At 47.4% G+C, this 14564-nt stretch overlaps 1 protein-coding gene and 1 long non-coding RNA gene across 2 annotated transcripts in view; one reads left to right on the top strand and one right to left on the bottom strand.

The window, feature by feature from the left end:
- The window catches only part of DOC2B (double C2 domain beta), a 139774-nt gene that overhangs the window by 19499 nt on the left and 105711 nt on the right, over window positions 1-14564 (top strand). The window contains exon 2 of the mRNA XM_081844236.1: window positions 11522-11601. Within this exon, the coding sequence (XP_081700362.1) occupies window positions 11522-11601 (80 nt within the window). The remainder of the gene's footprint in view (window positions 1-11521; window positions 11602-14564) is intronic.
- Window positions 1-14564, bottom strand: part of LOC309331814 — a 138035-nt gene that overhangs the window by 114189 nt on the left and 9282 nt on the right. The window lies entirely within an intron of this gene.

The raw sequence follows: 14564 nt of genomic DNA, 5'->3' as shown, positions 1-14564 counted from the left end.
CCCGTCCCTCACAGCTCTCCTAGTGCTGATTTTTTAAAAAAGGAATAAGCACAACATATATATTTTATTTCATCCACATCGTACGATGTAAAGGTCAGCGCTGGGGAGTCGGCAGTGGCTTGGAGGCCTGCCGACAATGCAGGTTTTCTATTCCTTAACTTTTAACGAATTGCCTCTCTTCTTCTTTTTTCCCTTTTCAAAAGATCGCCTCTCCAATTAAAAGCACCATCGGAGGCTTAATGTCAAATTTGGAGCTTGGCAGGGAGGGCAGTTTGTGTGTGTGTGTGTGTGTGTGTGTGTGTGTGTGTGTGTGCTTTGCCAAGGGCTGTGGCAGGACGAGAGCCAGTCTCTTGAATGGCAAAACTTCCTAGCTTTTCAAACAATGTCTGGTATGGACGTTTTCTCGAGTCTCTTGTGAGCATCAGTACAGAACTGTGTCATGGAGGTCCAGGCCTCTCTGTCTGGTCCTCGGGCCTTAGGTCAGAAGAGTGCTGCTGGATCAGCTTGATGGCACCCCCCCCCAACATTCCTCAGATGAACAAAGGGACATTTCTCCCTTACCGCCGACTGGCCCTCCTCGACCTACCCCCCAATTTTGTGTGCGTCCCCCTTCCCTGCAGAGTATTTCCTCTTACCATCAGCCTGTTGAATTTATCCATCCTGTGGCGTAAAGGAGATAAACAGGTGTCGACCCTTCGCTATCTGCTATGTGTTACCTGGAAAAGGGGAGGATGTTAGGATATTGATGTTCCAATCCACATTTCCTCTTACTACTACAATGGGCCACAACACACATGCCAGCCTGAGAAAAACCCTAAATCCCAATTTTATTTTATTCTTTGGTAGACCTACAAGAAGAAAAGCACATGACAATAAATGAATTTTAGAAAGAGGTAAGATTAGAGGAGGGAGGCGCTGTGGGTTAAACCACAGAGCCTAGGACTTGCCAATCAGAAGGTCAGCGGTTCGAATCCCCATGACGGGGTGAGCTCCCGTTGCTCGGTCCCTGCTCCTGCCCACCTAGCAGTTCGAAAGCACGTCAAAGTCCAAGTAGATAAATAGGTACTGCTCCAGCGGGAAGGTAAACGGTGTTTCCGTGCGCTGCTCTGGTTTGCCAGAAGCGGCTTAGTCATGCTGGCCACATGACCCGGAAGCTGTACGCCGGCTCCTGAGGCCAATAAAGCAAGATGAGCGCCACAACCCCAGAGTCGGCCACGACTGGACCTAATGGTCAGGGGTCCCTTTACCTTTTAAGATTAGAGGACACACAAAGTGTTTTTTTTTTTTTTAAATCAAGACTCTGTGCCCTCTGCTCTGCTCTGCTCCCCCCTTTTTTCCTGCCCAGGACGGCTCTGCCCTCTGCCTGCCCCTCAGAACCAGCATGGCACGCAGGGTTGGGCCTCAGCCTCCCTTCCTCCTCGCTGGCTCTCCAGCAGACACTACCATTTGCCCAAGGGAGGCGGCTGGCAGCAGAGGCTGTAGAGAGGCAACGGGACAGACGTCGGCTCATCTTCCTCCCCGAGTTCGGCCGTGGCAGCGCTGGCAGAGGAAATAGGGACATCCCAGAATCATATCAGAAGCTGGGGTGGCTTTCGTAATTCCGGGACTGTCCCTGGAAATTCGGGACACTTGGAGGGTATGTGATGGCCTATTTAACCCAGCCCCCTGTCCAGCTCTGAGGGCCTTCTGGCGGTTCCCTCGCTGCAAGAAGCCAAGTTACAGGTAACCAGGCAGAGGGCCTTCTCGGTGGTGGCATCCACCCTGTGGAACGCCCTCCCACCAGATGTCAAAGAGAACAACAACTACCAGACTTTTAGATAACATTTGAAGGCAGCCCTGTTTAGGGAAGCTTTTAAGGTTTAATAGGTTATTGTATTTTTGTGTTCTGTTGGAAGCCACCCAGAGTGGCTGGGGAAACCCAGCCAGATGGGCGGGGAATAAATAAATTCTTCTTCTTCTTCTTCTTCTTCTTCTTCTTCTTCTTCTTCTTATTATTATTATTATTATTATTATTATTATCACAAAGGCTGACCAGGTGCCTTAGTGGGAAACCTAGGATCTGAGCACAAGAGCAATCTCCTCTTCCATGGCTTCCAGAAACAGGAATTCAGAAGCGTTGTTACCTCCAAGTTGGTGGCCATCCCTCTCTCCTGTGGCAGGGAGTTCCATAGTTTAGCTGTGTGTGGCATGAAGGAGCCCTTTCTTTATCCATCCTGAATCTTCCAACATTTTGACGCCCTCTCACCCATCCTTACAAGGGGAGGAGAGTCCGACCGCCCTGCACCCAGCCGGATTTTACCCTTCTCTTCCAATGCTAGGCCGACTTGCGAAATGTGGGTCATCGCTGAAGGCGCTCTGGCCTGGCCGAGTTGGAAAAAGAGCAAAATGGCTAAGTCCTCTCTCACGCAGCAGCTGGGAGGTTCAAGGTGACTTTGGGATTGGCGTGGGGAGGGCAGAATCCCTTAGCACTGATTCTCCACTCATCCATCACCTGAGCTCTGCCTCCTTGCTTAGGATCAGAGCTTCTTATGCAAAAAAAGCTTAGCCAGAGGTGAGGACACTCAAGGGCGATTGCAAGCCTGTCGAAGGTGCGAGAGGAGCAGATGGTCTGTGGCGTGTGGCTGCAAAGGGGGCTTTAAGCTGCGCTGCCTCAGAGCTTGTGCCGGCTGAAGTAGGTTTTATTATATGGCTATTGAGGGGATGGATCCGTCCATTCACACCCACAGCTTCTCTGTGCTTCTGCGTTAGCTTGCAATTTTTCCCCTTCTGAAAATTCACCTGCGTTTCAGTGCAAATTCCGCCTACATGCTTTGGAATGCAGTTTCGTTTTATTTATTTATCACATTTATCTCCCACCGGTTTTTCCTCTCCAGGTGGTGTGTACACAGTTCTGATCCTCTCCTCATTTAACACCTCATTTAATTAGGTTAAGCTGCTGAGGGATTGATTGTTAAACCGCTCTCAGAACCGTAGCTCTGGGAGGGGACTAGGGGTCTCCCTGACAACCCTCAGCACCCTCATCAAACTACAGCTCCCAGAATTCTTTGAGGGAGGAAGAGATTGACTGTTTCAAATGGTATCATAGTGCTTTAAATGTATGGTGTGGATGTGACCTAAATTTCACTGGACACTGTACGAAAACAGCCACCATTCAGTGGGTCTGTTGCACAATGCTCACTCTATTTCTTATCCTTTCCCACAAAAAAATGCCTTGTCCACACAGGCGCACTGAGCCTGCCCCCTGCCATAGATGGCTTTTGAAAGGAAACCAGAGAAGCTCAATTTTTAAAATTAATTTTGAACCTTAAAGGGTGACTGCTAATCACAATGATTAGATGGGGATGACACATGGCCATTGCAATCCTTCCTGCCCCAGGCGACAGGAGCCAATGGCTGTGGAATGGGGTAATTGCCCTTTAAGTCTGCAGGCAGTTCTTCAGAGGGCAAGGGACCAAAAGCAGGACCAGACCAGCCACACTCTGCAGAAGCAATAGCTCCCCCTGGTGGAGGGAGGCTGCTACAACCAGCAGCTTCCACAGTGCTCTGTCCAGGGTCCTGAACTGCCTTGCCTTGGGAGGCAATGGGCGGTGGATACCTCTACTAGTAGGAAAATCTCAACTCTCACAAGGGAGAAGTCACAGCTGTTAAATGAGTTTACATGTGTCAGAACAAAGTTGGGCAGGGTTAGTTTTCCAAAAATGTTAAGTCCAGGCTTCCCAAATTGGCTGGTACTGACTCTGGGGTTGATGGAACAGTGCAGAAGGGTGAATTACGGCAAGACCAAGGGGGTCAAAGGGGTTTAGGCATGTGGAAAATAAGTTGATGAGGTTTAATCCCCCCAAAATAATTCGAAAAACTATGAGCCTCAGAAATAAAGGGCATGAGCACGTACAGAGCGCACCTCCCTTGGCAATGAGGAACTTCTGCATGGTAGCAAAGCATAAAATTTACATTTTATGATTCCTAGCAGTGGTGATGGGTAATTAATACACATTGATTAGATATCAATTATTTCTTGATTTTATTTCATTTGGGTTGGAGGTCAATGACAATTTCACAAGCTCATCAAGGGTTCAGTGAACTCAGAGGTTCTCAGACTTAAGTAATTTAAAATGGTGGAGAAACCCCAACTTCCCTCATTCCCGTTTATTTCCTTTAAGAGCATGAGACCCTTCTGCAATATCTGGAAAACATTCCTGCCCACATCTCATTTTGTATAGAAAGGTTCTGTCTACTATCTGTCAACTTGTTTTTATTATTGCTTGTTAGCCGCCCTGAGCCCGGCCTTGGCTGGGGAGGGCAGGGTATAAATAAAAATTATTATTATTATTATTATTATTATTATTATTATTATTATTACTAACCTACCCACGTCAGCCAACCCCAAGACCCACCAACTCACCTACCTACCATGGTTTGACCATCTCAAACCCACTCCCCATTGAAGGAGTAGCAGGATAAATGAGGAAGGATTAAAGTTTGTAGATGTTCAACAAACTACTAAACAGCTGCTAAACATTTCCCCCCTGGGTGTGACTGTGTGCATCCATGAGGACCAGAAACTTGGGGGAAAAAATCTAAAAAGTTGGTTCCAAAGTGTTCTGGCCCAAACTTTCAGACCAGGAGGGGGAGAGGGGTAGATATTCTTTATAATGGTCCTCCAATCACATTGCTGCGATTTCTCAAATCCCACCCCTTTCACGTCATTGGCCCATTTTTGCTTTGTGAAACTGTGCTTAATGCATTTGGGGGGGATTGCATGAGGAGCTCAGCAGCCATGACAAACCAAAGGCTGCCTCCTTCTCCTGCCAAGGGAGACAGACTGCATTTCTCAGTTCTGCTCACTTTTTTCCTTTAAAAAAAAACAAAACAAGGCAGGGAGAGAGAAAGGAAATGTAGATACATAAAAAAGAGCATCTGCTTCAATGTTTTGGTTCCTTTTATAATCGTGTGTGTTGCTGAACAGAGACTAGTGCCTTCCCTTTCACCTGAGGGTGGAGGGAATTGTCACCATCTTCCTGGGCTGAAAACAAACAATCAATTCTCTCCTTTCTTTCAAACCCAGCCTGTGGATTTACGCTTGGCATTCATTCGCTTGCACACAAATAGAAGGCTGCATGTGATCATTCCAGAACAGAAGAGGGTGGTGCTCATTGAGACTGGTGGGGTGGGAAGCAGGCAAGGCTCACACCTCCATAGGAGAGCATCTGCTTGGCATGTAGAAGGTCCCCATTTCAACTCCTGCCATTTCCAGGTAGGGCTGGGAACATCCCCTGCCTGAAACCCTGGAGAGCTGCTGCCAGTCAGCGTAGGCCATGGGTAGGCAAACTAAGGCCTGGGGGCTGGATGTGGCCCAATCACCTTCTAAATCCAGCCCACAGATGGTCTGGGAATTTTTACATGAGTAGAATGTGTTCTTTTATTTAAAATGCATCTCTGGGTTATTTGTGGGGCTTAGGAATTCGTTCATTATTATTTTTTCAAAATATAGTCTGGCCCCCCCCCCAAGGTCTGAGGGACAGTGGACCGGCCCCCTGCTGAAAAAGTTTGCTGACCTCTGGTGTAAGCAATACTGAGCTAGATGGAGCAATGACCTGACTCCGTGTTAGGCAACTCCCAGTGTAGGTGGAGCAAGAACCTCTTACAGACGAAGCTCCATCCTCTTTTCCTATGTGCTCTACAAACACCCCACTGGAATTGAGGAGGAGGGAGCTGCCAGCCAGTGCCACCCCTTGGACAAGCTGGGAGTCAGAAGCCAGGCAGGTGGGGGCTACTGAGGCTGGTGGAGCAGGCCCATTCCCTCCAATGGTCTAGCCTCCACCTTTCCAAAAGTCCCCTAGTATGGGCACAATTCCAGCAGGCAGCTGAGTTCGAATCCAGTTGTTAATCACATTCATGGAGAGTAAGGCTCTCAATGGCGGCTGGCTGTGATGGTGACATGGAGCCTCCAGTGACAGAGGCAGTCTACCTATGGATACTGGGAATCTGCCAGCGGGGACAGCTGCCACTGCACTCAGATGACCCAGCAAGGCTCTTCCTATGTGTGTCTCTGTGTCTCTCTGTGTGTCTGGTTAAACCTCACAGGCCTCATCTCCATATAAACAGAGCAATTTTCAAAGGATGTCCTCCCGGAGACGCTTTTGCAAAACACTGGAAAATAAATCTGCTGTTTGCTTGTCGTAATGGGAATCTTAACGAGGCCCTGAGGATTGATCTCCCCCATCCAATTTTAATAGGCCGGGTTTAGCTTCACAGAGTGGTGGCAGAAGGGGGGGGGGGAGGAAAACTGCCACCTTCCGTTGGGCTGGGAGCTTAGTGGCCGGGAAAAACACACCATCATTTGCTCCAGGAGCCGTGCAGGATCAGGGCCCGGCAGCAGGTGTGCCACCAAAATGGAGTGGCCTTTGCCAAGGGCTGTCATCCAATTAAAAAAACAAACAAACCATGCACACCCCAGCCTCCCAGAGCAATGGAAGAAGCCAGGGATAGTTACTTTCCATTTTGCAGGGTCAAAGGGGGATTGTTCCACAGGCTGGCTGGCTGGCTTCCTTGCAGAGAAGCAGGCAAAGCTGCTCCCTTCCATTTTCTGGATCCAGAGGCAGAATGAAGTGTTCAGCTCCATGGCCTTTGGCAGCCAGACCCTTCCACTGTATCCAGGCCCACGATACTGGCTGCAGAATGAGGCCATTGCCAGTGTCTTGAGTGCCAAACACCAGCTGTCCAGAATCAGTTGCTGCTTTAAAAAAATAAAAAATTAAATCATTAAGACAGCAAAATAATAGAGTCCCACAAATAAGGCACAATAAAGCGAATAAAGACATCTGCTTGCAAATGCTAACCGTATTACAACAAATTGAAGGCGGCATGAGGCTGAGCATTACCATTAAAGTTGCTTTTTCCAGTGCATCACAAAGAATACCCATTTTTCTACAAACTTATTAGCTTGATTTATGTGCGCTCTTTCCTAAGTTAATTTAATCATTGTTACTATAGACCAAATCATGTCAAGCCATTCACATACACTTGCTTTTTTTAAAAAAGAAGAAGACTTTCCATCTCATTTGCATGTTCAGAACCTTTGTGTCCCTGTTTATCGGTGTCCTTTCTTATCCTGGGGCTGGGGATTGGAGGATCTGAACTCAGTACTATGCAGCCAGGGGCTGGGAACTAGCCCAAGTTGTTAGCTGTGGGGAGTGGGTGTCTTGGATTCGATTTTCACTCCAGTCCTGACACCTGGTGAGCATGGTCTCATCTGCATCATCATCATCACTTATTATTTATACCCCGCCCATCTGGCCGGGCTTCCCCAGCCACTCTGGGTGGCTTCCAACACAATATTAAAATACAGTAATGCCTCAAACATTAAAAGCTTCCCTAAACAGGGCTGCCTTCAGATGTCGTCTAAAAGTCTGGTAGTTGCTGTTCTCTTTGACATCTGGTGGGAGGGCGTTCCACAGGGTGGGTGCCACCACTGAGAAGGCCCTCTGCATGGTTCCCTGTAACCTCACTTCTTGCAGCGAGGGAACCGCCAGAAGGCCCTAAGCACTGGACCTCAGTGTCCAGGCAGAACGATGGGGGTGGAGATGCTCCTTCAGATATACTGGACCGAGGCCGTTTAGGGCTTTCAAGGTCAGCACCAACACTGAATTGTGCTCAGAAACAATACATTTAAAGCAGCATCGTACCACTTTTAAGCAGTCGTGGCTTCCCTAAAAGAATTCTGGGATCTGTAGTTGGTTCTGGGCGCTGAGACTTCATAGATGACCCTCTTTTCCCCTGGCAGAGGTCTAGTCCCTGAGAAGAAGGATTTGGTGGTTAAAGCACTTTGGGAATTGTAGCCCCACAAGGGGAATAGGGGTCCTCTCACAGCTCTCGGCACCCAAACTACAGTTCCCAAGATTCTTTCAGGGAAGCTGTGACCGTTTACAGTGGTATGTGAAATGGATTTATAGCTGCGTCCCTTGTCTCCAGATCAGGTAATTTATTATGATCAAAGACCAGCTCACATAACACAACACAATAAAACAGCGTCTCCCTTGTCTCCTATTGTCTCCTATTTGAAGAACTTCCATATGACAGGCTTCTATCATTTGAAGGCATCCTTTCAGAATGTGGGACCCCAGGTGTGTGTGGAACTGGGGGTGCCAAACTTTTTTTGGGGTTGCATGTGGGATTCTGAAAGAGCACCCACTTTCCTCCCCTAGTCTCTCCGCTCAGCCCTCCTTCCATCCAGCTGCCAAACTTTATATGATTTTTCAGGCTCAGATCAGTCAGCTGGGCGCAGGCTTGAGTCTTGAAAAACCCATAGAGCTGGAAGAAGAAGCGGGAAAGAGTGTCACTTTTTCAACTTCAACTCTATACACTTTTTAAAGAGTGGAAGTCACCATCCTCTCCACCTTGTGACCAAGCGGGCAGGGATCAGGGGCCCGGGGGGCTGTGGGAGTGCCAAAAGAAGTCCTCATCCCTCATTGGGCAACTTCGGGTGCAGAAACAATCGACACTTTTCCTATGCCCATCAACAGTTAGACCGTAGTGCAGGCGTCAGCAAACTTTTTCAGCAGGGGGCCGGTCCACTGTCCCCCAGACCTTGCTGGGGGGCCAGACTTTATTTTGAAAAGGTGGGAATGAACAAATTCCTATGCCCCACAAATAACCCAGAGATGCATTTTAAATAAAAGGACACATTCTACTCATGTAAAAACATGCTGATTCCCGGACCGTCCATGGGCCTGATTTAGAAGGCGATTGGGCCGGATCCAGCCCCCGAGCCTTAGTTTGCCTACCCATGCCCTAGTGGGTAGGCTGAGCAGGCAGGCAACTCACCTTTGTCACAGTAAAGGGAGATGCACTGCATTCCTAATTTAAGTCGCAAGAATTATTTCTATATCTGCAGCTGAACATGGACCTAAGCATATTGGTGTCCCCTTTTTTTCTTGGACAGCCAACCTCCACCTGCCCTCACTGGAATAGGCGGTAATGGCCACCAACTCTGATGGCTTTAAAAGAGGACTAGGCAAAGTCATAGAGGGGAAAAAAGCCATGGATGGCTACTAGTCACAATGCTGCTGTTTTAGCCCCGCTTGCGGGCGTCCTGTTGGGGGCACCTGTGACAACAGAATCTTGGAGAAGATGGGTGTGATAGGAATTTTGAGGTCTTATATTGTGATAGGAATTTTGAGGTCTTATATTGTGATAGGAATTTTGAGGTCTTATATTGTGATAGGAATTTTGAGGTCTTATATTGTGATAGGAATTTTGAGGTCTTATATTGTGATAGGAATTTTGAGGTCTTAGATATATGTCAAATGTTCATAAGTGTACCAACCAAGCACGTACATAGATCAGCACAGGAAGACCGACCTGAAACCATTTTTGATTCCCAAACTGACCTCAATTATTTCTCTGCAAGGTCAAAGTGGGAAACCTCCCCATTGTCTCTTTCCTCACAAATCCTGTCTTAAGGGCACATTTAAGATATGAATAGGGTGTGAGCCTCTGACCTGGCCCAGGAACTAAGTAGTTATCATTACAAAAGACTGGCCAGGCTCCCCAGGCCATCCAGTCAAGTGACCATTAAACAGGTAACCTGGCAGACAGGAGGTAGACAAAGCACTCAGATTTCTGCTGTAGACCGCCCTTTCTGTGATGTAGGTATGATGTATCTGGAGGTGGTGGTATTGAGCTACACCCCTTCTGTGATGTATGTATGATGTTTCTGGGGTTGGTCTTGGACTCCAGGGAGGGATTTAAAAATGTCTATGTAAGGGCAGGCACACCTCGGTTCTGGTTCCTCCTCCTCTCCTGCGTGTGGTGAGGACCCTGTTGCAACAGATCAGTAAAGATCAGGCTTACTAGCTGCTTTGCTTCTCAATATTCTCTGGTTGGCCTCTGTTATTTTCTCCTACCAATAGGGAACCTACGTAAGGACTCTATATGGGCTCTGGAATACCCCATAAGGTAAAAAGGGCAGATTTTTGTTTGCAACAATGGCTCCCCAGTTTGATCCACCAGATCTCTTCTTATCTTCTTAACCCTTCCAAGTTGGGGGACCTGACCATCTCAGGTCAAGGGACGAAAGGTTCTCCAACGGTACCAAAAATTTAATATGCCCATATATTATTTTAAGAACCAAAACAGCACAGCAGGGAATTGGGAAGTCCAGCGCTGCCATTTACAACCTATTCATCATTTCTGCAAATCAGCATCCTTATCCCACGCTGTTCCTCTCAAATTTCCCCCCTTTTAAAAAATATGCGGTGCTAAATTTAACCAGCTTATTGGCACAGTCATCCCTCTCCTCTCTCCCCCCCCCACCCCCACACATTGCACCCACCTTATTTTCCCTCCACCATTCTGCCAAAGACCGGCTCTGAGTATGTTTTGAGAGGGAAAACCAACAGGGTGTCTTTCTGCTTCAATCAATAATCTCTTGTGTGGGAACAAACAGGCCCTCAAATTATAGAGGCTGGGCTCGCGAGGATTGCGTGGGAGCAGTGTGCAAGCATGGAATCCACAGCAGAACTTTTAGTTGCCCCCCCCACCCCTCCATCATTTTAAGAAGGCAAGTTTCTAGCCCTCATGGGGCATTCTGAGAAAAGGTGCCTTGGAATTTGGTACTGGGCAATCTCAGGAGTAAGCTCAGAGGCCTTCTGAAGTGAGGTGGGCAGTAGATGGACAAAATCGAATTTAAAAGCCAGAGCAAGGAGGGGTAACATCTGGGAAACTCCCCTCCCCTGGCTATCATTGGACTCCAGCTACCATCACCCCTATCCTGCATGGCCAATGGCAGAGGATTCTGGGAGTTGTAGTCAAACAGCTGAACAGCTGCAGGTTCCCCATCCTTACAACAGAGGAAAATATCCAGTGGAATGTCAAACACTCATTACTTAGAGGTAGACTTCCTTTGAGCATTGAAATTCCATGTAACTAAGTCATCCCCCACAAGTTTGTTTGATGTAAATCCCAGGACTATCGTCACATCTTGTGGAGGTGAGTTCCACACATCAATATGATAAAGATATTGCACGTTTTCCCTTCTCCCCCACCTCCTTTTATTCTTTCGGCCTCTGTTACATGTTGTCAGAAAGCCCTGAAGCAGACTCATTTGCAAACATCTCAGTTCTTGGCAGAACCCTGAACTCAGTGCTTGTTCGCCAATGACAGCTAAGTAGAGCCTCCAGGTTCAAGAGGAGTCTACCCGTTGATGTTAGCTGCCTGACATTCTCCTTGCATTTCTTTTTTGCAAAAATAAAAATAAAAATTGGTACCTATTACTTGGCTACAGAACTGCAAAATTCAGGAAAAAGTACAAATTGCAAAGGGTGCTTGAGTTTCAACTTACGTAATGTTTGGGGGAGCGCAGATCGGGTTGATCCAAAAGGATCCTGTACCCCTAAAGCTTTTGGTTCCTTTCTTTGACTTGATTTTTTCTCCTGTCATTCTGACTCCACTTGAATTTATATTTCAAAAAGGGGCAAACACTTCTCTCCTCAATACGTGTCTCCTTTTCATTTTCTTCCAGCTGCCCTGGGGACATTAGATTTCAGCTTGCTGTATGACCAAGAGAACAACGCTCTCCACTGCACTATCAACAGAGCCAAGGTGGGTGTCTGGTAATAGACGTGTTGCTCTAGGGATCAGCCTTCTGTAACTCAGATAGACAGCCTGGAACGATCGAGCCGTCTGCCGAACTCTTGAGGCTCCCGTTAGCCAGCAGTTGTTCAGCCTTTGATCAGTGCCTTGTCATTATTTTATTTATTATTTCATAACATTTATATGCTGCTCAATTGTAAAAGAAACCCTTCCAAGTGGCTTACCAAAAACCCCCCACAACATTATTAGTAAAAACCATGGAAACATTCAGAAAATTATAGCCGGCATTAAACGAAAACACATCAGTAGTCTGGAGTTCTGGGTAGACTTGTCGAAGCAAAAAATGTTTTGTTGTTGTTGTTGAGTCGTTTAGTCGTGTCCGACTCTTCGTGACCCCCTGGACCAGAGCACGCCAGGCACTCCTGTCTTCCACTGCCTCCCGCAGTTTGGACAGACTCATGTTTGTAGCTTCAAGAATCCTGTCCAACCATCTCGTCCTCTGTCGTCCCCTTCTCCTTGTGCCCTCCATCTCTCCCAACATCAGGGTCTTTTCCAGGGAGTCTTCTCTTCTCATGAGGTGGCCAAAGTATTGGAGCCTCAGCTTCAGGATCTGTCCTTCCAGTGAGCACTCAGGACTGATTTCCTTCAGAATGGATAGGTTTGTTCTTCTTGCAGTCCATGAGACTCTCAAGAGTCTCCTCCAGCACCAGAATTCAAAAGCATCCATTCTTAGCAGATGCCAAAGAGATTGCAGTGAAGGTGCCTGTCTGTATCAATAGGCAAGGAGTTTCAAAGATTATGTGCCACTACACTGAAATATCAATATTGTAACAGAAGTGAAACGGGTATTATGGGCCGGGCCAGTTCCACAGAGCAAAGTGGTCAAGGCAGCATATTTGAGGTAGGGTGATCTCACAGGTAATCTGGTCCCAGGTTGTTAAGGACTTTGTATACTAATAGGAACACCTTGAACTTGCCCAGGCAGCAAATTGGCAACCATTGCAGCTCTCTGAGCATGGGTCTTATATACTGACCTCACTCCTGTCAGCAATTGGGCTGCAGCATTCTGCACTGACTGCAGCTTCTGGATCGAGCACAAGTCTCCCAAACATAACCCCCCCCCCCCGTAGAGCTCATTACAGTAATCCAGACTTGAAGTAAGTCTGGGGGGGGGGGTTATGTTCGGGATACTCAGTTCCCGATGCCTTTCGGACCTCTGCTGATTTTATCTTAGCTAGAAATGTGCGGATGAGGAGGAATTTGCGCTAAAATCCACACGTTTTCAGGGCAGGGGGAGGAACTGAAATGGACAGATCCAGCCGTCCCAGTGCACGAATAACAAGTAAAAGAGATGAACCGATTTTCCTATCCCTGTGCGTATGTAACAAGTTGTACAGCAGAGGTCAATGTGGGGGGGAGCCACCCGAAATGGTCTAAATTTGGGTGGTGGAGGAGGGGAACCCAAAATGAAACAGCCCTCCAGAACTGTGGCTCTTCTTGCTGCCTCCCTCTCTCTCTATGTTTCCCCCCAGTTGAAAAAGACAAAACGAAACAGTTTTGGGAAATGATTTATAACGCATTGAAAAAGATGTTAAAATATACTTTCCCAAAAAAGCCGGAAGGTTTTTTGTTAGGCTTGATGGGAGGAGGAAATATAAAAAGCAGATCAAAGGTTATTTATGGACACTACGACTGCTGCTAGAATTTTGTCAGCCCCAAAAATGGAAAGTACAGGAATTACCAACAGTGAGGGAGTGGCAGATGAGGATGGTGGATTAGGCGGAAGTAGCAAAACTGACCTGCAGGATCTGAAACCAGGTGGAAACAAAATTCCAAAGAGATTGGAGTAAATTTATGGATTATATAAATAATAACGGTAGAAATTTGAAGACTCTAGCAGGACTGAAATAAATCTTACAACTTGGACTGGATATAATAAGAAACTGCGGAAAGGAGATTGAAACAAGAAAACCTGTTGAAGGGAGGGAGCGAAGTCAGTGCTCAGCAGAGTGTTGGGTAAGGAAATGGGTAGATGATTGTTGAATATTACTGTATTTTGTTTGTTTGAAATGGAAAACCAATAAAAAGCATTAAAAAGACAAATGTAGGAAGTTGGCAAAGCAGTGAACATGTGGTGGTCTTCAGGAAGAACGAGTGGACAGACGGATACCTGGGTGTTCTCAAATCTCTGGCCCTGAAAGTGGACTTACCGTATTTTTCCGTGTATAAGACGCCTCCATGTATAAGACGCCCTCTGTTTTTGGGGACTCAAATTTAAGAAAACGGGGGGGGGGGAGATGGCTCAGAGTTGTTGAGCATTTGGGGGGGGATTGCCCAGGGTTGTTGAGCTTTCTTAAGGGGGGATTACCAAAATTCGCTCACCAGCACACAACACAAAATCCGCCTCTCGTCTGTCCCATCATCAGCAGAAGCAGCCAATCACCCGCCCAGCTGCCACAGCATCAGCCAATCAACAGCAGCCCTTGGTGCAGCAACCAATGACACGCCCAATAGCCATTGACAGCCGCGGCAGCAACCAATCAAATGTCCACCCTGTGCGCTACCCGTGTATAAGACGACCCTCACTTTTTAGCGTAATTTTTAAAGGGGAAAAAAACTAGTCTTATACGTGGGAAAGCACGGTAGACATCCAAAATGACGGAGCGAGTTGGCAGCGTTGCTGGGAAAGTGGGGCAGGGTGTGCGTGTGACGATGAGTAATTTCCCTTCCCGTCCAAAGCAGGTTCGTTAATTGCCGCCTCTGTTTCCTTTCTTGTCGATATAGCTTCTCCCAGCCCACACTCCGCAACACCCCGCTTCCTGGAGATAATTTGGGGTGGGGTGTTGTGCTGCCTTCTTCTGCTTTCACAGAGGAAGCTTGAGCCAGAATTTGAATCGAGAGAGGTGGCTGTGGGGAGATGGTGGTCTTCTCTCCCCCCCCACCATAGCTTGTTGGGGGGATTCATACAGCAA

Source organism: Podarcis erhardii (assembly GCF_964252035.2).
Source record: "Podarcis erhardii genome assembly, chromosome: 16".
Taxonomy (NCBI): Eukaryota; Metazoa; Chordata; class Lepidosauria; order Squamata; family Lacertidae; genus Podarcis; species Podarcis erhardii.
The sequence above is the reverse complement of the archived record's forward strand: the minus strand, read 5'-3'. Positions and strand labels throughout refer to the sequence as shown.